This window comes from Phyllobates terribilis, unplaced genomic scaffold (genome assembly GCF_046119375.1).
Source record: "Phyllobates terribilis strain yellow unplaced genomic scaffold, ASM4611937v1 Scaffold_4__5_contigs__length_816908805, whole genome shotgun sequence".
Lineage (NCBI taxonomy): Eukaryota > Metazoa > Chordata > Amphibia > Anura > Dendrobatidae > Phyllobates > Phyllobates terribilis.
The window spans coordinates 465,085,781-465,107,401 of record NW_027362764.1 but is presented as its reverse complement, the minus strand read 5'-3'; the positions used below and the strand labels follow the sequence as shown (position 1 = coordinate 465,107,401).

Below are 21,621 nucleotides of genomic sequence, written 5' to 3'. Positions count from 1 at the left end.
GTGCACAATTACATTAGACTAATTTCAGCCAAACCTGTCGATCTCTATCAACAATCTAATGCGTACCCAGCCTTTGTCACTTCCATGACATCATGATCATGTACAGATCATATAAGGATCCGGTATGTCCGATTTTGGACTGCAGATACTTCTTTTCTCTAAGAAATAAGCCGCCAGAGATGTCTGGCAGAGGGTCTCGCATAGAGAGTTCGTATGTAAGGGAGAGTTGATTACTGTTGGACAACTGATGGTCGAATGATGATTCAGCCAGCAGCTATCTACATACAGAGAGTTCGTATGTAAGGGAGAGTTGATTACTGTTGGACAACTGATGGTCGAATGATGATTCAGCCAGCAGCTACATACATTGTGCCCCATTGGGGACAGGGACTGATGAGAGTGCAGCATGGTGGCATCTTGCCTTATGTAAGCAACCAAATAATATTTTTACCTGCACGTCTTAGCAGTGAACATGATAAGACAATTGTTGGGTAGAAGTATGTCTGAGACCCAGGTTTGCTGCAGATGCCTGTGTATTATATCCAGCAATCGTACACATGGCTGATGAAGTAGGGTGAGAAGTGGTTTTCTCTTTAGACTTGGACTACGTATTCAAAAAAACAAACAAACCTGTTTTCATGTATATCAAATGTAAGCACTTTATTGTATTATTTCTGACATCAGGTCATATTCAGTTGACTATTTCCACTGATTCTTCTCATAGTCCCAGTTGGAGGAGAAGCCTGTAACAGGATTTATCCTCATGTCGATCATTCTTTTGGTTTGCATCGCTATCCATTCATCAGAGACGGTGTGAGGAACTGGACCAAACACTGAGAAGAAAAATAAGCCATTCGTAAACATTTGGAGCTCCATAAATTTTTACAACCACACAAACAGAAGTTGATCTCTTGGAAACTGGCTAGACAAATCATTATCAGCGGGTTGGTGCAGTTCATAATGCCATATCTATTCATCCATATATGTCAACCTTGTGTCAATGTGACATAATGAGCAATGCAAGACAATAAATGTTACTTTATTCCTTAAAGAAGTATTGCCATCATTTAATGTTATAGCATATCATTAATATATGCCATAAAATTATGATCAGTGGGTGTCCAAACTCTGCCACCTCCATGGATCTCCAGAATGAAAGGACAGAAGTTCGTTCAGTATGTCTTCTGTAATTCTGCCAACCTGCTGTGAATGTGTTTTCCTGCACAGCAGGTGGCTTGGAGCATTGCTGTGCAAGGAAAAAATCATCCTAAGGCTCCATGGGGGATCAGACAGACTCCATTTAATAAATGAAGGTGTATCCTAGCAGTGTGCCATCATGGACACTACTTCTAACATACTATTAAAATATTTATCAATGATCAGTTTACCTGTTTGCAAAAAAACTTTGCATATGAGTATGTGTTTTAAAGTGGATCTGTCAGCAAATTTCACTATACAAACAGAATACATTGTTAAATAGATCTCCGACCTAGTGGGGCTGGTGTACTTACTTTGACAGACCATGTCAGAATGGCAGTACAATCTGGATATTAAAATAAATATTTTTTGAGTTCAACAAAAATAAAATATCTCATGAGTCCAATATATTCAGTCTATCCCTACTCATCATGACATCTACAACTTGTAGTGAGCAGTGTGAAATCCACCAGTAGCAGTAAGGACACTGAAGAGCTGTCAATCAGGCTGGCTGGCTGGAGCAGGGAGGAGGGACATTGAGTGGCTTTCCATAAGGCTAGGTAGAGAGTGATGAAGTTTACACCTTCAGAAAAGTTTACACAATCATTTTAACATACATTATCATATTAAGTACACCATCCTCATAAGGTCTGAGACATCTAATATTGTGTTCAGTGTGTATTGGGAAAACAGGAGATAGATCTTTTTTATTATTTGGTGTTTAATAAATAATATAAAAAGAAGTAAGGATGTTGGCAAACAATTGGGTGGTCCAATGGTGTATGCAGGATTTGTAAGATTATGATGAATAACAAGTGAATATGTTACTGTAAAAGTCAGAAGGCCGGTAAAACCTAGGATTTACCGGTCAATCTGGACATTTACCGAGGCCGTCGGTAAAAGCTCAAAATGAAAAGTAAAATTGGACTTTTACCTGTGAAGTCTTGGTAAATGTTAACATTTACCGTCGAGCGTGGTAAAAGTCAGAAATATCAGGTGTGAAGATGGAACATCTGACTTTAACCAAGCGCAGTTGGTAAATGTGCACATTTACCACGGCTTCTTGGTAAATGTAGCTGAGAAGGGTGTAAGAGTCAGAATTCTGTGACTCAAAGTTACTTTTACCAACACATGCTGGTAAATGTAAAGATTTACCAATTCGCCCAGGTAAAAGTCCAAAATCGTTCGTTTATATGGAATACATCTGACTTTTACCAACGCTGTTGAGAAATGTTAAGATTTACCAAGACTTCAGCGGTAAAAGTCCAATTTTACTTTTCATTTTGAGCTTTTACCGATGGCCTCGGTAAATGTCCAGATTGTCCGGTAAATCCTAGGTTTTACCGGCCTTCTGACTTTTACAGTAACAAATACATATGGAAGTCTGCCCCCTAATAGTGTGTTGATTTTAGGGACAATATTGTGGCATCATTTACTAAGCTTTTTCTTGGGCACAAACTGGTATGGAGCACAGTACAGGTAAGAAGTTTAGACCTTTAGGTCTTGTATATGGTGTGATGTTCTCATACACTCAGCATAAAAACACACAAAAATAATTGTTTGTCCTCCCGTGTTCCCAAAACAGCTCTGATACCTTCAGATGACTATATAAAACATATGAAGGTGTAATATTTGGCATCAAGACTTTGCCAGCAATCCCTATAAGTCTTATAATGTGGTACCTCCATGGATCGGACCTGGTTTTCCGACACATCAAGAAATATTTGTGGTATTGAAATCTGAGGAATTTCGAGGTCAAGTCAACACCATATACTCTGTCATGTTCCCTTAAAGAGGTTTTCAACTTTAAGAAAAGTGGCTCCCCAAAACGCTTTTATACTCAGCAAACGGAGCAGCGGTGGAAAACTAGTAGTTGATATCTATCATTTTCCGTGTTTTGACTGCAGAGGTGATCTTGCGTCAACAGCACACATCAACCGCTGCAGCCAATCACTGAGCCAACGGCTCTGCCGATATAGATGGTCCGAGCCGTCTACATCTATCTGTCTTTCCTCCACTTCCTTTTCAATAACATTCATTTTCATTTCCTTTCACTTGCCGCCTCAAACTGAAAATCACTTATTGTTCAGACATTTATCAAGTCTGCTTCTAGCTTGTTATTGCTAAATAAGTTGGAAAATGTCCCTTAATTAAAGAGTGTAATCCTCAGTCTGCAGTCTGTTGTTCCGTTATTGCACAGTAACGTCTGACTTCTAGATCTTATTTTTTTTCTTTCTAATATTGTTTGCAATTCTTTTCTTTCAGCAACAAAACCAGATGGTGTTTTCAACAACACTAATGAGGTGGATCAGATTTTCCCAGTGCTTAGCTTAGTAGGCACATAGCAGCATTAATAAATTTAAGAAGATCAACATACCTTCCAATCATGTGGCCTTCAAAGTACAAATCTCACTTAACATGTAATATCAACCTATTGCCTTGTTTTTGATACTTTACCTGCTATTACTTGCTTTCCAGGCACTCCTTAATGTGTGCCACTTTTAGAAGGTTGGCATGTCAAGCTGTTTCCTGGCACCTGTATAGAGTGGGATAGTCTCTATTGTTCTACACAAAGCCCTGGTTTATACACATATCTGAAAGTGTTACTGGACATCGTTAAAGGGACTTTTAATACTCCAAACTCTATGCAAAGCAGTGTTTGTCTTCTTCTCTCAGAGCCGAGCCTAGATTAATATTTCTCTAAATCTCTAATTCCACGTCGTGAAAATTACTCATCTTTGATTGTGTGGAGGAGATGCATCATGTCCAGCGATGTATTGTTAGTTTTGACATTATTGATTTATGCAGTTTAAAAGTACATTCACTTCATAAAGGAGATTTACTCTAAGTATTAAAAGTATTTAACCGTTGATTAATTTCCCAGTACACCATTATACAAGTCTCTAACATTTAGCTGTTACTCTATAAAAGAGAAGTAGTTATCAGCCAACTTGTGAGCACTATTCTGAAAGATGGATGAAGTTGTAGCTAGATTATTGCTCCATATGGCCAAGGCAGTGTTTGCATTGGTTAACATGTGGTGAAAGATATTTAGAGAGATAAAAAAGGCACTACCTAATTTAAAGGGGATGTCCTGGAATCCAAAAAAAAAAAGAAAGGAACTGTTAGGTTAAGTGCCCACGTAGCGTTTTTGCGGCGTTTTTACGGCTGCGAAAACGCTTGTAAAACCATCTGCCATGCAAAGCAATGTGAATTCCGATGTGCTGTGCACATGATGCGCTAATTTGCGCGCCGAATTCGCATTGCGTTGCAAAACACAGCATGACCATTTCTACCGCGATTACGCTGCAAATTCCATTGAGGAACATTGAAACGCAGCAAACCCGCAGGTATATGTGGATTTGTTGTGTTTCAATTAAATTCAATGGCCGCGAATTTGCAGCGTAATCGCGGTGCATGTGGTACCCGGGATGAAGAGGAGACTACAACTCCTCTTCATCCCTGCTACCACGCGGTGAAAAAAAGAAATAAAAAAGTTAAAAATAAACAAAACCTGTATATTCACCTCTCTGGCGGCCCCCGGTCTGCTCCCGGCCACGTCCTCTCTCCTTGGCGTCCCGTGGTGTACTGTCAGGACCTGCGGTGACGTCATTTAGTCACCTGATGGTCACGCGACCGCTGACGTCGGCGGTCAGGTGATGGTCGCGTGACTATCAGCTGACTAAATGACGTCACCGCAGGTCCTGACAGTACACTGCGGGACGCTGAGGAGAGTGGACGCCGCCGGGAGCAGACCGGAGAGGCAAGTATACAGTTTTTTTTTATTTTTAACTCTCTTTTTTTAACTATAGATGCTGCATTTAAAGCATCAGTTGTTCACACATTATAAATCCATGCTGGTTGCATAGATTTATATTGTGTGACTAACTTGTCAAGCACTTTTCCAAGTGATGCTCAAAATCGCTTGGAAAACTGCTTGAAAAAACGCATGCGAAAACGCTGAAAAAACGCTTCTCTCTGGCAGAAAAAACGCATGTAAATCTGCATGTGTTTTTTTCTGCCAGAGAGAGGCAAAAACGCTCTGCATCAAATCTACTACGTGGGCACATAGCCTAAGCCTAATATATTCCTAAACACCTTTAATTAGCTAATCACTTGTTTTATCTAGGGAGGTAAGTGTTATAGAATTTAAACGGCAGCCACTTTGTTACACAAACAGAAATCTGTCATAAATGTTAATAGGACTGGTGCCTGTAAGCATGTTCAGTAACAGCTATGCCCCCTTCCTTCATGTGTTGAATGATGTTCATCATGTCTTTCTGATCTAATACTGGAGATACCAGGGGGCTGAGGTAAGAAGAGGCTACTCACAATGCTATCAACCCTGTCTGTCTGATCTAATACTGGAGATATCAAGGATCTCAAGATAAGAAGAGACTGATCACACTGCCGTCCATTCTATCTTTCTGATCTAATACTGGAGATACCAAGATACTGAGGTAAGAAGAGGCCACTCACACTGATGTCCACCATGTCTGTCTGATATCATACTGGAGATACCAAGATGCTGAGGCCAGAAGACACTGCTCACACTGTTGTCCATCCTATCTTTCTGATTTAATACTGGAGATACCATGGACACTGAGGTAGGAAGAAGCCGCTCACACCGATGTCCACCTTGTCTTTCTAAATGTTGAGTGGCTGCAGATGACCAGCAGATAAACTATGCAACATTATTTCAAGATATCTGTAGGTCACAGCCACAGCAGCCACTTAACATTCAGAAACCCTAAACAGCAGTGTGAGCAGCCTCCTCTTACCTCAGCACCCCTGGTATCTCTCCAATTAGAATATCGACTGGGAGTACATATTCTTACAAAGGGAGGGAGAGCCAAAGTGTCCTACTGTACATGCTCACTGTAACCTTTCCTTTTTACATTCTAAGACAGGTTACTGTCAGTTTAACAAAAGCAATTCTATAGCAATTGTCTCCCTTGACAAATTGAGTGCGATTTGCTTATTAACAGTGTTTAAACCATATTGACACATGATTTCTAAAGTCTCATTGTAGTAAATGCATATTTAAGATCATTAAGAAGACAAAGACTGATCTATAAGGGGATAATGCTATTAAGACTCTTTCTGTCTGTATAAATGTGGGTACACATTTTCCTAAAGTTTACATATTATTGTATCTATATTAATGCACGTTCTGAGTTCTGTTATATTTATAAAAACGGCTGCAGAACTGATATTTCTTATTCTCAAAGATTACATAAAGTTTTGTTTTTTTTTATTTTTTGGGGGGGGGCAGGGGGGTGGAATAGTAAACAGATTCTGCAGAATATATCCCGCTTCACAAACATTTTGTTCATATGCATTTTCCAATATCCCCTAAAGATATTACCAACAGACTTGCGAAGAGGCACCTCGTCCCCTCATCCAAACCTGAGCTTTCACTTTTGAGTGGTTGTCATTTAAAAGAATTATCTGTAATACATTCATAGAGCGAAATGACAGGGAGCACAGCAGTGCAGCGTGCAGTATCGCAATGTAACACATGAGATCACATTGCCTAGCAACCGGCTTCCCTACCCGCAGTAATCAGTTAGAAGTTAACAACTCGGCATCTAAATGAGCACAAAATGTTAAGCATTTAATAAGAATTCTGTCTAAGTTATCTCATATAACATGCAAATACTCTTCGGAGTGTGGCTGGCAAACACCTCATTCAATAGGAATGATAACATGGGAAAATATACACAAGTGCTCAATAGCGATCTTGCTAAAATATTTCTTTATATTCTTAATATTACTAGAGGATCAGACTACCCAGATTATTTTACCAACCATATATTCCCTTTACGGGTGATGGAATTTAGGGAGTAGACGGTAAGATGCAAGATCCGACTACACAAGGCTTATTTGTAGTCTGCTACCATGGAGACAGTTAAGCCTGTGTAGAAGCTGGATACAATGAATGCTACATTTTTAATCATGGTAAGGATCTGTCAGACCATACACTTACCAAAACCAAAGAAAAAAGTCACAAATCATTATCTAGTGACAAAAAAGAGTGACTTTGTATACATGTTACAGATAGATAAATATGCACTATATACCGTACTTGAAAAAGTTAAAAATAGGGCCCACACACCTTCAGTATTAATGTAAAGGTGCACAAATATGCTATGTGGCCAATATACAAACATATACATACACGATGTATCAGCACACTGTGACTAATGAATACATGAACTCCAATATTGCTGTAAACTTTAAATGTAACGTACTTAGCGGTTTTTGATCAAGGAGCGCAAATGCCATCCAACACCATCAAGGTGTACCTTTAATATGGATGGTTCTTAAACATTAATGACCTACCTCTCCATGTGCCAAGCCAGGCCTCATCTGAATGGGGAGTGTAAAGCAAACCAGGCGTAGCCCGCAATTAAAACTTTGTGTGGGGAAGATGGGTGGATGAGGGTGCTGAGCCTTGGAGGGGGCCACCCCCTGACATGTACTACATATGGGCCCTTTTGCAGTACATATCGGGGAATATGGCCCCCTCTAGGGCTTAACATCCTTATCCACCCATCTTCCCCACACAAAGTTTTAATTGTGAGCTACGCCTGGTTTCCTTTTCACTCCCCATTTAGATGAGGCCTGGCTTGGCATGAAAAGGTAGGACAGTAGTGTTTTGGGACATCCATATTTAGGACACCTTGACGTGGTTAGATGGTTTTTGCGTTCTTTGATCAAAAAACGCTAACTAACTACCTTACATTTTTAATATTTACAGCAATAGTGGAGATCATGTATTCATCAGTCACAGTGTGCTGACTCATCGTGTATGTATATGTCACCACATACTTGGATTGAGACTTAACAGTTGTGAATGCTTATGATTACCATATATAACAATGCCAAATATGTTCTATTATCACAAGCTTTCAATTCAGTATCTTCAACCATACATTGAATATCTTCCATTACCTTTATCCTCTGACCAGGGAGGGAACTCATTGCTCTTTATTGTAGACTAACACCTTATATCTTCTCTGTGCAGATAAACCCAACTCATTTTTAATGTCTAATAACCATGCAGACCTCATATTCTCAATCACACATTAATTTACACTCATCCAATCTACACATACATTCTTCAAGTCAGACCCAGTATCTACAATTTATTAACTCAAGACAACCCAGCTTTTGCTAAACACCACAACATATACTCACTACTGATTCAACCAGGTTTTCCTACATTTGACCATTCAGTGTAATACATAATTGTTATTTATGTCATCCCCCCACCAAATGAACGATTGCAAACACAATACCAAGTGTTAATCCGTGACCATCCACCATTGACCATATACCATTAACCGTTGTTAAAATCCTGTCTGAATTATGGATCTGGTGTAAATCTCCATGAGGCATTGTTATTGTTATCTGATATCAAGCAGCCAACTCAGCTCTGGTCGGGGTGAGATACTTGTAGAAAATCAATGCTGTAGTCTATTGTAACCTATTTCCATTATTTTGGTCTAAAGATGAACTCAACCATATAAAATAAAGGGTTAGAGCTAAGGCTTTGTCTCATTAACTAATTTATTTCTCACCATCTACTGTATAGACTATTGTAATCCAGTTTAATCTTTCTGAGACAGAAAACCAGCAGCACATATCCCATCCCTCATATATTCATTGGAAATCAATGAAAAGAAACAAAAAATAGGTTACTACTCCTTTGAAGTTTGCATATAAAATGAGATTTTCGATACCAGGAAATAAAATGTAATCATTGTATAAGGAAAGGTTGGCAACTTACTAATATATCCATTCCTCACTATTTTAAAGGGAATCTTTCAGCAACATCCACCCTCCTAAGCCGGACACATGTGTAGCACCCTGAGGATTCGGCTGCTACAGGGGTATTGCACCTCAACCCAGAGGTGTGATATTCCACTCCCGGGTAAGGATGGAGAGTGGATCTGAGCTCGGTAGGCTGCATGCACTACATACATCCCATTTCCGAGGAACAGGCCGACGGTACTCCCACTTAGAAATGTGCAGGTACGACCGAGTCTGTTCCTGGCTGGAGTGGGAGGGGGGTGGTACATCCCAAGTAGTGTAGGGGCAGATAGGGGGAGCAGCCTGGGTAAAGATAGGAGCTCATTGGGTGCTGGTCACCTGAGCTCACACATAGAGGGTGTATATAAGGTGGGCACCAACTAAGATCAGGGTCAGACGCAGAGAGTCAGATGCAGAAAGGATCAGCTGCAGAGAACAAGTCAGGAGAGGAGAGAAGAAAGACCAAGACCCAGAGTGAGAGAGGAGAAAAGAGAAAGACCCAGAGCACAGAAGAGAAGGGACCCAAGAACCCAAATCAGAGCACCGGGTGAGGAGTCAGCAAAAGGGTACCGGAACCCAAACTGGTGGGGGTAAAAACAATCCCCAGCCAGAGACCGGAGACCGTGGGCAGTGTCTGCCACGGTCACCCACCACATTCACCCCGAAGGCACACCACATGAAGGGTCAGGGAACCCAGGGCCAAGGGTGTCCCAACAGAAGGCCCGAGGGAGCTGGACCTAGGTGGATCACTGGTGGGGACGGCTGAAGAAAGGACAGAGGGAGAGCTCAGGGCCACGCTCCGGACTTGTTTGGGGGTTGGCTGGATCCAGGACCTGGTGGACGCAGCACGGCTCGGGTGGTCACTAGCAGCTGGAGTGACCAGTACAACATCTGCAGTAAGTAAACACCCTTAACTGCACAACCCGACTCTGTCTTCACTGCCGTCTGCACTACACCACCACAACCCCCATCCTCTGCGCCTGTCCCCTCTGAGGCTATACCCCTCCCGTTGGGGGTTATCCCACCAAGCTGCGCACCCACCATCAGCCTCAGCGGACCCTGCTGCAGCGGCGGCCACAGTGACCGCATCACAACGGGTGGCGTAGTCGACACAAAAGAACTCTTAATAACATCTGTAGGACTGCCACATAACACTGAGCTTGACGCCCTGGGCACGGGGCCGGGTCACAGCCGCTCGGAGACTACAACCCCCCATCTGATCCGGTGCCGGGTATTCCCCTCAAAAAGGAATATGTCCCAGGGGGCGCGTCAACTTTGGCGTAGTCGGCAGGATTACGTGCCCGCAACACCCGGGTACTGCGTGCCTGAAGAAAAGTGCAAGTTTACCTCAGAAAGAAGTCTCCCGCCGGTTCCGGAGGGTCCACGCCATCGGACTCCATCACCAGTCGTTTCCCGCCGATTGTCCGCCATTTCCAACTTGTTCCCGCCATCTGCAGAGTTTCCCGCCACTGGGCGACGCTTCCCGCCAAAACTGCAGATTTCCCGCCTTGGAAGAGCAGCGGACGCCATTATGGGCGTGCCAAAGGAGGGCAAGAGGCCACCTCCCATCGTGGGCCGGGACAGAAAATGGCGCCAAAAGTGGAAACCGCCCCCACCAACAGAGACTGTGATGCTGGAGGTGTCTGTCAGCGTGAAAGAACTACCCCTGGAGCTGACAGTCACCGAGTTGCCCCGGGACCGCCCTCGAAGTGGGAGGAGACGAAAGAGAAGAGAAAAGATGGGTGTCGCTTGGAGCAGTCTAGAGCGAGCGCACCCGGAGGCAAGAAGCCTGGAGAAGAAGATCGGAGGAGCTCACCCGGAGATGTCCAGAGAGCAGAGCAGCACCGACCCGTTGGTCAGGAGCCTGCTGGACACCACGACCCCACTAGGCCTAGTGGAGGTCCTTGCACAGCTCCCCCGAGACCGGGAGAGTGCGCAGACTGCCCTGGAGGGCCTTGCACGGAGGATGGCCCGGGTACAGCGCGAGATACTGGCGGAGTGGAGCCGGGAGATGACCCAGCAAGCAGAGACCAGTCAACGGAGCACGCTACCCTGGAAGAGGAAGCAGACCGCCTCTGAGGATGGCGCGGGAGGACCAAAGGCCGGAGACGGCGCCGAGAAGGGAGCCGAACGCATGGAGGCAGGTAAAGGGGACGCCTATACCCCAAGCCGTGACACCGCTTACCTGCCCCAGCTCCCCGTCGCAGAGCCCGAAAGTCCCCCTGCTGTGCCCGTAGCCGCCATGTCACCGCCATGGACTAGGCCCCGACCGGAAGCCGCCGCAGCGACCCCTGTGACGTCACGCGCCTCGACCCGGAGCGTGACAAAGCAGGAAACACCACCAGCCTGGTCGCAAGGCCTAGTACCCCCGGGCGCCGCATCACCAACAGCGCCCCCTACCTCCGCGGAGCCTCCGGCCTGGCCGCAAGGCCAGGTAGCCCAGGGCGCCGCCGTCCTAACGGTGCCCTTCACCTTCCAGGTGCCCCAGGCCTGGCCGCAAGGCCTGGGCAACCCGGGCGCCACCACCACCGCGCCCGCGCCCGTAAAACCAAGGGTGCCACACCTGGGGGAGGACTTGTTCAGCCAGCTCTCATGGCCGGACGGGCGGCCCTTCATCTGGCCCGAAGGATACCATGAGCTGGAACGGCAGCAGAGACTAAGACCCCTGGATGAACCCCTGATTCCGGCTCCGAAGCCCGTGGCACGGATCTCGCCCCCGCTAGCGGAAGCACAGTTTGAGTGGGACCCCACCGGAGAAGATCTAATGGGGTTCACTCAGGAAACTCGGGCAGTCGCCGCTGAGCGTACTGAGTGTTGTCGTCAGCAGCTAGCAGAGTTTGCGAGAGAACGGGAGGAGAGGCGGGTCAGAGAACAACAGGCCCAAATCCGGAGCGCGGAGCAGAAGAGCCGGACTAGGAGGAACCCCCGTGCAGCGCACTGTCCCCGCACCATCGGGACGGTGATAAAGTTCAACCCGCAGCATGGGTGGGGCTTTATTCGGGACCGTAACAACCGCGGTGACGTTTTTGTGACGCGCAGAGACGTCGAGTCCCACCTGCCGGAAGGTCACAAAGGCCGTGACCTCTACGTCGGAGACGAGGTCACTTTCACCCGGCACAAGTGTGCCAAAGGACCTTACGCCCTCCACGTACACCGCTTGACGGAGGAGGAGTTGCGGTACGGGGAGGAGGAGCCAGAGGACCCGGATGGGTCTGAAGCAACACCATACCAAGAAAAAGCAGGAGGGAGCCGTCGTTGAGGACGGGAGTAGAGACTGTATATAGTTGCCCGTCGGGGCACAGTGAACCGTTGCTGCTAAAATAGTCCCCGTTGGGACCAGTGAACTGTTTACCCGTTAACCCCTTCATCCTACAGGCTGAGGACTGTGAGCAGCCATTCCCTTCCCTCTACCTGGCCGAGGACTGAGAGCGGCCAACTTCCCCTGTAAATAGTTGCGCGTCCTAAAGCGCCCCCTACCGGTTTTATAGAAAACCAGTTTTTCTAAGAGACTGTCGCACTTTTCCCAGACACACGTTGCACAGTGTCCGGAGGAGGAACCTGAAACAAGAGACGACGAGAATGTTTATATGAAAAGTTTTATATATATAATGTTTTATATGTTTTATTATGTTTATAAAAAAAAAATGTATGTTTGGTGTTTTATGTCTTACAGCCCGAGGACGTGCTGTGATTTACCAGAGGGGAATGTAGCACCCTGAGGATTCGGCTGCTACAGGGGTATTGCACCTCAACCCAGAGGTGTGATATTCCACTCCCGGGTAAGGATGGAGAGTGGATCTGAGCTCGGTAGGCTGCATGCACTACATACATCCCATTTCCGAGGAACAGGCCGACGGTACTCCCACTTAGAAATGTGCAGGTACGACCGAGTCTGTTCCTGGCTGGAGTGGGAGGGGGGTGGTACATCCCAAGTAGTGTAGGGGCAGATAGGGGGAGCAGCCTGGGTAAAGATAGGAGCTCATTGGGTGCTGGTCACCTGAGCTCACACATAGAGGGTGTATATAAGGTGGGCACCAACTAAGATCAGGGTCAGACGCAGAGAGTCAGATGCAGAAAGGATCAGCTGCAGAGAACAAGTCAGGAGAGGAGAGAAGAAAGACCAAGACCCAGAGTGAGAGAGGAGAAAAGAGAAAGACCCAGAGCACAGAAGAGAAGGGACCCAAGAACCCAAATCAGAGCACCGGGTGAGGAGTCAGCAAAAGGGTACCGGAACCCAAACTGGTGGGGGTAAAAACAATCCCCAGCCAGAGACCGGAGACCGTGGGCAGTGTCTGCCACGGTCACCCACCACATTCACCCCGAAGGCACACCACATGAAGGGTCAGGGAACCCAGGGCCAAGGGTGTCCCAACAGAAGGCCCGAGGGAGCTGGACCTAGGTGGATCACTGGTGGGGACGGCTGAAGAAAGGACAGAGGGAGAGCTCAGGGCCACGCTCCGGACTTGTTTGGGGGTTGGCTGGATCCAGGACCTGGTGGACGCAGCACGGCTCGGGTGGTCACTAGCAGCTGGAGTGACCAGTACAACATCTGCAGTAAGTAAACACCCTTAACTGCACAACCCGACTCTGTCTTCACTGCCGTCTGCACTACACCACCACAACCCCCATCCTCTGCGCCTGTCCCCTCTGAGGCTATACCCCTCCCGTTGGGGGTTATCCCACCAAGCTGCGCACCCACCATCAGCCTCAGCGGACCCTGCTGCAGCGGCGGCCACAGTGACCGCATCACAACGGGTGGCGTAGTCGACACAAAAGAACTCTTAATAACATCTGTAGGACTGCCACATAACACTGAGCTTGACGCCCTGGGCACGGGGCCGGGTCACAGCCGCTCGGAGACTACAACCCCCCATCTGATCCGGTGCCGGGTATTCCCCTCAAAAAGGAATATGTCCCAGGGGGCGCGTCAACTTTGGCGTAGTCGGCAGGATTACGTGCCCGCAACACCCGGGTACTGCGTGCCTGAAGAAAAGTGCAAGTTTACCTCAGAAAGAAGTCTCCCGCCGGTTCCGGAGGGTCCACGCCATCGGACTCCATCACCAGTCGTTTCCCGCCGATTGTCCGCCATTTCCAACTTGTTCCCGCCATCTGCAGAGTTTCCCGCCACTGGGCGACGCTTCCCGCCAAAACTGCAGATTTCCCGCCTTGGAAGAGCAGCGGACGCCATTATGGGCGTGCCAAAGGAGGGCAAGAGGCCACCTCCCATCGTGGGCCGGGACAGAAAATGGCGCCAAAAGTGGAAACCGCCCCCACCAACAGAGACTGTGATGCTGGAGGTGTCTGTCAGCGTGAAAGAACTACCCCTGGAGCTGACAGTCACCGAGTTGCCCCGGGACCGCCCTCGAAGTGGGAGGAGACGAAAGAGAAGAGAAAAGATGGGTGTCGCTTGGAGCAGTCTAGAGCGAGCGCACCCGGAGGCAAGAAGCCTGGAGAAGAAGATCGGAGGAGCTCACCCGGAGATGTCCAGAGAGCAGAGCAGCACCGACCCGTTGGTCAGGAGCCTGCTGGACACCACGACCCCACTAGGCCTAGTGGAGGTCCTTGCACAGCTCCCCCGAGACCGGGAGAGTGCGCAGACTGCCCTGGAGGGCCTTGCACGGAGGATGGCCCGGGTACAGCGCGAGATACTGGCGGAGTGGAGCCGGGAGATGACCCAGCAAGCAGAGACCAGTCAACGGAGCACGCTACCCTGGAAGAGGAAGCAGACCGCCTCTGAGGATGGCGCGGGAGGACCAAAGGCCGGAGACGGCGCCGAGAAGGGAGCCGAACGCATGGAGGCAGGTAAAGGGGACGCCTATACCCCAAGCCGTGACACCGCTTACCTGCCCCAGCTCCCCGTCGCAGAGCCCGAAAGTCCCCCTGCTGTGCCCGTAGCCGCCATGTCACCGCCATGGACTAGGCCCCGACCGGAAGCCGCCGCAGCGACCCCTGTGACGTCACGCGCCTCGACCCGGAGCGTGACAAAGCAGGAAACACCACCAGCCTGGTCGCAAGGCCTAGTACCCCCGGGCGCCGCATCACCAACAGCGCCCCCTACCTCCGCGGAGCCTCCGGCCTGGCCGCAAGGCCAGGTAGCCCAGGGCGCCGCCGTCCTAACGGTGCCCTTCACCTTCCAGGTGCCCCAGGCCTGGCCGCAAGGCCTGGGCAACCCGGGCGCCACCACCACCGCGCCCGCGCCCGTAAAACCAAGGGTGCCACACCTGGGGGAGGACTTGTTCAGCCAGCTCTCATGGCCGGACGGGCGGCCCTTCATCTGGCCCGAAGGATACCATGAGCTGGAACGGCAGCAGAGACTAAGACCCCTGGATGAACCCCTGATTCCGGCTCCGAAGCCCGTGGCACGGATCTCGCCCCCGCTAGCGGAAGCACAGTTTGAGTGGGACCCCACCGGAGAAGATCTAATGGGGTTCACTCAGGAAACTCGGGCAGTCGCCGCTGAGCGTACTGAGTGTTGTCGTCAGCAGCTAGCAGAGTTTGCGAGAGAACGGGAGGAGAGGCGGGTCAGAGAACAACAGGCCCAAATCCGGAGCGCGGAGCAGAAGAGCCGGACTAGGAGGAACCCCCGTGCAGCGCACTGTCCCCGCACCATCGGGACGGTGATAAAGTTCAACCCGCAGCATGGGTGGGGCTTTATTCGGGACCGTAACAACCGCGGTGACGTTTTTGTGACGCGCAGAGACGTCGAGTCCCACCTGCCGGAAGGTCACAAAGGCCGTGACCTCTACGTCGGAGACGAGGTCACTTTCACCCGGCACAAGTGTGCCAAAGGACCTTACGCCCTCCACGTACACCGCTTGACGGAGGAGGAGTTGCGGTACGGGGAGGAGGAGCCAGAGGACCCGGATGGGTCTGAAGCAACACCATACCAAGAAAAAGCAGGAGGGAGCCGTCGTTGAGGACGGGAGTAGAGACTGTATATAGTTGCCCGTCGGGGCACAGTGAACCGTTGCTGCTAAAATAGTCCCCGTTGGGACCAGTGAACTGTTTACCCGTTAACCCCTTCATCCTACAGGCTGAGGACTGTGAGCAGCCATTCCCTTCCCTCTACCTGGCCGAGGACTGAGAGCGGCCAACTTCCCCTGTAAATAGTTGCGCGTCCTAAAGCGCCCCCTACCGGTTTTATAGAAAACCAGTTTTTCTAAGAGACTGTCGCACTTTTCCCAGACACACGTTGCACAGTGTCCGGAGGAGGAACCTGAAACAAGAGACGACGAGAATGTTTATATGAAAAGTTTTATATATATAATGTTTTATATGTTTTATTATGTTTATAAAAAAAAAATGTATGTTTGGTGTTTTATGTCTTACAGCCCGAGGACGTGCTGTGATTTACCAGAGGGGAATGTAGCACCCTGAGGATTCGGCTGCTACAGGGGTATTGCACCTCAACCCAGAGGTGTGATATTCCACTCCCGGGTAAGGATGGAGAGTGGATCTGAGCTCGGTAGGCTGCATGCACTACATACATCCCATTTCCGAGGAACAGGCCGACGGTACTCCCACTTAGAAATGTGCAGGTACGACCGAGTCTGTTCCTGGCTGGAGTGGGAGGGGGGTGGTACATCCCAAGTAGTGTAGGGGCAGATAGGGGGAGCAGCCTGGGTAAAGATAGGAGCTCATTGGGTGCTGGTCACCTGAGCTCACACATAGAGGGTGTATATAAGGTGGGCACCAACTAAGATCAGGGTCAGACGCAGAGAGTCAGATGCAGAAAGGATCAGCTGCAGAGAACAAGTCAGGAGAGGAGAGAAGAAAGACCAAGACCCAGAGTGAGAGAGGAGAAAAGAGAAAGACCCAGAGCACAGAAGAGAAGGGACCCAAGAACCCAAATCAGAGCACCGGGTGAGGAGTCAGCAAAAGGGTACCGGAACCCAAACTGGTGGGGGTAAAAACAATCCCCAGCCAGAGACCGGAGACCGTGGGCAGTGTCTGCCACGGTCACCCACCACATTCACCCCGAAGGCACACCACATGAAGGGTCAGGGAACCCAGGGCCAAGGGTGTCCCAACAGAAGGCCCGAGGGAGCTGGACCTAGGTGGATCACTGGTGGGGACGGCTGAAGAAAGGACAGAGGGAGAGCTCAGGGCCACGCTCCGGACTTGTTTGGGGGTTGGCTGGATCCAGGACCTGGTGGACGCAGCACGGCTCGGGTGGTCACTAGCAGCTGGAGTGACCAGTACAACATCTGCAGTAAGTAAACACCCTTAACTGCACAACCCGACTCTGTCTTCACTGCCGTCTGCACTACACCACCACAACCCCCATCCTCTGCGCCTGTCCCCTCTGAGGCTATACCCCTCCCGTTGGGGGTTATCCCACCAAGCTGCGCACCCACCATCAGCCTCAGCGGACCCTGCTGCAGCGGCGGCCACAGTGACCGCATCACAACGGGTGGCGTAGTCGACACAAAAGAACTCTTAATAACATCTGTAGGACTGCCACATAACACTGAGCTTGACGCCCTGGGCACGGGGCCGGGTCACAGCCGCTCGGAGACTACAACCCCCCATCTGATCCGGTGCCGGGTATTCCCCTTAAAAAGGAATATGTCCCAGGGGGCGCGTCACATGAAGGCACATGAAGCTGAATAAAATGATACCTTGATATATCTGCCATATGATGTCTTAATCTAGGCTAAGGCTGTATGCACACGCTGCAGATTTGGTGCGCTTTTGTCGTGTTTTTTTCTGCGCTGATTTGTGACAAAACCTGAAGCAAAACTTGATGCCAGCAAAGTGAATGCGAATCCTGAAGTGTCATGCACACGTTGAGTATTTTTGACTTGCAGATTTGGTGCAGAAAATAATCTGCAGCGTGTCAATTCTCTGTGCGTTTTTTGCCTGCGTTTTTCACCCATTGAATGCACTGAAAAAATGCAGACAAAGAACGCGGCAAAATCTACGTAAATTTTTGAGGCTGCGTTTTCCTGCCAAGAGCTGCAGAAACGTTGCAGAAAATATTACCACCTTACCTTTAGTGAAAATAGGTTACTTTAACTATATCTACAATATATATTGGTGTATTAGTTTTCTTTTTTACCCTATATATACATATATTTATTTATATCTATATCTGTTCTGGAAGTATAATGGCACGAAAGCACTTTATTATTTTAGAGGTTCATTCCAATAATTTTTTAATAAGACTTTGATGTCCCTAGGCTACAAATTAATTGCATCTGTTGCGAATTGTATAGACAATATATATGGTCGAGCTCCAGTGTATTATTTTTAGCATCCTTTCCTATTTTATGTGTTTTTTTTAAAAATTGGCAATAAAATGTATATTTTATAATCAATGTGTGTGTCACTTCTTATACTCGGCAGGTAACACCCTAGTACCTGGTGAGTGTTGTTTATTGATGGTATATTTTTGAAGTGCTAAATGGTATTATACTTAGGACGTATTTTGATATAAAGTTGTACGATTAATATTTAGATTAATAGGAGTCATAAATCTGGGATGCCAGTCAATCTAAGATATCCCAAAAAAAAATGCCGGAATCTTGTTTTTCCCGCAATTTCACCGCATATTGGAATTTTTTCCCCCTGTTTTTAGTACACTGTATGGTTATTCAAACTACAACTTGTCCTGCAAAAAACAAACAGTCCTCATACATCTATGTCGGCAGAAAAATAAAATTTATGGCTCCTGGAAGAAGTGAAGGAAAAAACAAAAGTGAAAAAATTGCTGGTCCTTAAGGGGGTTAAAGGAAACTTTTCCAGATCTGTACTTTAATGTTCCTACAGGCCCGTATTCACCAGAGACCAATAATGTGTTCTTTTGGCCTGTGCATGGACGGTATACATTTATATACAGTTTGTATAAGATAATCAATTTTTGGATTAGTGGGGGTCTGACATTCATTAACTCCCCCACCTATCAGCTGTTCTCAGTACCAGCAAAGGCCAGATGTTAGCAGTTGCCATTTACTCTCTAGTGGCCACTGCAGGGTACTGCAGATTCATTCCTATTTATTCCGATAGGGCTGGATCTGCAGTACCCAGCAGTGACCATTACACAGTTGATGGAGCTTTGCTATTCAGTTTGGCAACTGCTAACATCTCAGTAGAGGCAGCGGCTAGAACGATAAATTAATGGGGGGTGCTGGGTATTGGACCCCACCAATCTGATATTGACATACCTATCTTAAGGAAAGGTCATCAATATAAAGGTAGTGGTGCAGGTTTTTAAGGCAGACAAAATATTGCATAGTTGCCTTACCCCAGATGGTCGCCTTTAAACTAAGGTGACAACTGCACTGGAAAGGCACAAAGGGATGAGGATTATTTTATATGAAGTTCTCAACTTTGGCAGTTGTAGAGGAAATTCGTTGAAGGAAAAATCTGGTTGTCAGGCATTAAGTCTTTCATCAGCAAAAAGGTGGTTTCTTGTGCAACACAAACTCTAACACCAGCTCTTTTTATCTCTGCTGGCAGTTTAACTGACAGAACGCGGCTTGCATTTACAAGACTAATGTAGAATTCATAGAAGAAGCCCTTCTAATTCATCATCTCTAGAATGCAAAAGCCAATTCAGCTATTCAGGCCCCTGAACTGACCTCTCTGCAGCAAACACTGATCTGATAACCCCGGAACAGCAAACTGATGATGAATTATAGATACCGCAGAAAGATTGTAATACACTAACTATACAGCAATTACATAACAGGAGGATTAAAAGGGATCGTGCTGGCAAACCTACTAAAGGATTAGAGTGCGTTCTCATACAATGCAAAAATGTGTGTAGCTTGGTCATAGGAGATTGCAACCTACAATCCATTCAGGCTATATTATCAGACTGTGGACCTGCTGCAAAGGGAACCTGTGATATTGTGCACGCACTGCTGTCTGTATATCATGGAGCAAGAGAAGCTGAGCAGACTGATAATTAGCTTTATAAGAAAAGATTCATTATAACTCTTATTGAAATGTATTTATTTAATCCTAGCTTTGTCGATGCTTAGGAGTCTAGTAGGTTGTCCTATGAAAGTGAATCTGTCAGGTTTTTGCTATTTAATCTGAGAGCAACATAATATAGGGCAAGTGAGCCTGATTCCAATGATCACCCAGTAAACTATCACAGTTTTTAGATGTAGAATGCAGCAGAGCTGAGAAAGCTAACCCCGCCCACACCAGGCTCTGTATGTAAATAGTCTATTGACAGTGAGCTGCTTATCACAAGAGAGGGTGTGGTCAGACCAGGGCTCACATACTGCTGTAGTCCAGTAGTGATTATTTCCTAATGATAAAACCTTCATTGTCAGTAAACATCACACAGCCAAAAAAGTGACATATCTGCTTCTTCCTCATGTTGTCCTCAGATTACATAGCAAAACGTGCTGATAGATTCCCTTTAAGTGATTGGTCATTGACACCCTTCTATTTATACCTGTCAATTACTAGTAGCACCGCCCACTGAATTCCTAAGCATAGAAAGAGAAGTGATTGTTAAATGTATTAAAAGTTAGGCCACGTTCACACCTTCAGTATTTAACATCAGTATTTGTAAGCCAAAACCAGGAGTTGAACAATGAGAGGTAAAGTATAATAGAAACACATCACCACTTCTGTATTTATCACCCCCTCCTGATTTTGGCTTCCAAATAACGGAGGTAAAAACTGAACCAAATACTAAACGTGTGAACGTGGCCTTAGACTGAATTTATTTTCACAAAGACATATCAATCTGCTCTGCTTCTCTTGCTCTTTAACAGGCGGCTCACCAATAGCATTGTGTGGCACCCCAGGGGTCTGGTTTCCACAGTGATAGAGATATTACGTCTGAGAGCAGGTGGGAGGTCTCTTGGTCAGGAATCCTGTGCATGCCACACCTCCTGCCCAGTCCTTGGAGGGGAAGAACTTCCCCTATATAAAACTGGGGCTGAGGCAGGGTTAGTGAGTTAAGAAGGAGAGTTAAGAAGAGGAGCAGCTATAGGAAAGAAAGATTCAGGAGCTCAGTGGGAGCAGGGCTACAAGGAATCAGGGGCTGGCAGCTGTAGAGCTCGCCCTGATTGAAGAATTATCACTGGACCCGGAGTCCGAGGCTGTGGGGACTAATCCTTACCCAGCAGCAGAAACCGACCGGCAGGGGATTTCAGGTCCTCTGGCCAAGAAACCCGAAGGCACGGTCACACGAGTGGGACCAGCACCGCCATCGTGGAGCGGAAGCCACTAGAAGGCCCCGAGTCACCGGCCATACGGGTGAGCACCACACGGTACACTCAGGGACGTGGGCTACTTTTACCCGCCTCTAGCAAGGTAGCCAGAAGAGTACAATTAGTTGGGGAGGCCTACAACTCCGCCTGGCCAGGGGAGATCCCATCTGCTCAAGGACTGACCAGGCCCCAATCGCTAGCCAGTACTCCGGGAGGGTCTATCTTTGTCACCAGTAAAGACCCTGAACTACACCGCATTGTCTCTGAGTGGTTCCTGCTACCCCCATCATCCACGTCGGCTGCCCTGAGGCCATACCCCTCCCGTTGGGGGTTATCCCATCCACGCTGCACAACCCTTCCACCGGCCTCAGCGGTCTGCCCTGCAGCGGCAGCTCCATAGCTGCATTCAACAGGTGGCGTAGTCGTC

General features: G+C 47.6%; 1 protein-coding gene across 2 annotated transcripts in view; it reads right to left on the bottom strand.

Annotated features, from left to right (window-relative positions):
* Nucleotides 1-633: 633 nt before the first annotated feature.
* LOC141265503 (cytochrome c oxidase subunit 4 isoform 1, mitochondrial-like) overlaps nucleotides 634-21,621 on the bottom strand; it is a 120,917-nt gene continuing 99,929 nt past the window's right edge. For both annotated transcript variants that reach the window (XM_073678668.1, XM_073678666.1), the window contains exon 5: nucleotides 634-833. In XM_073678668.1, coding sequence (XP_073534769.1) covers nucleotides 700-833 — 134 coding nt within the window. In that variant the 3' untranslated portion in view covers nucleotides 634-699. The remainder of the gene's footprint in view (nucleotides 834-21,621) is intronic.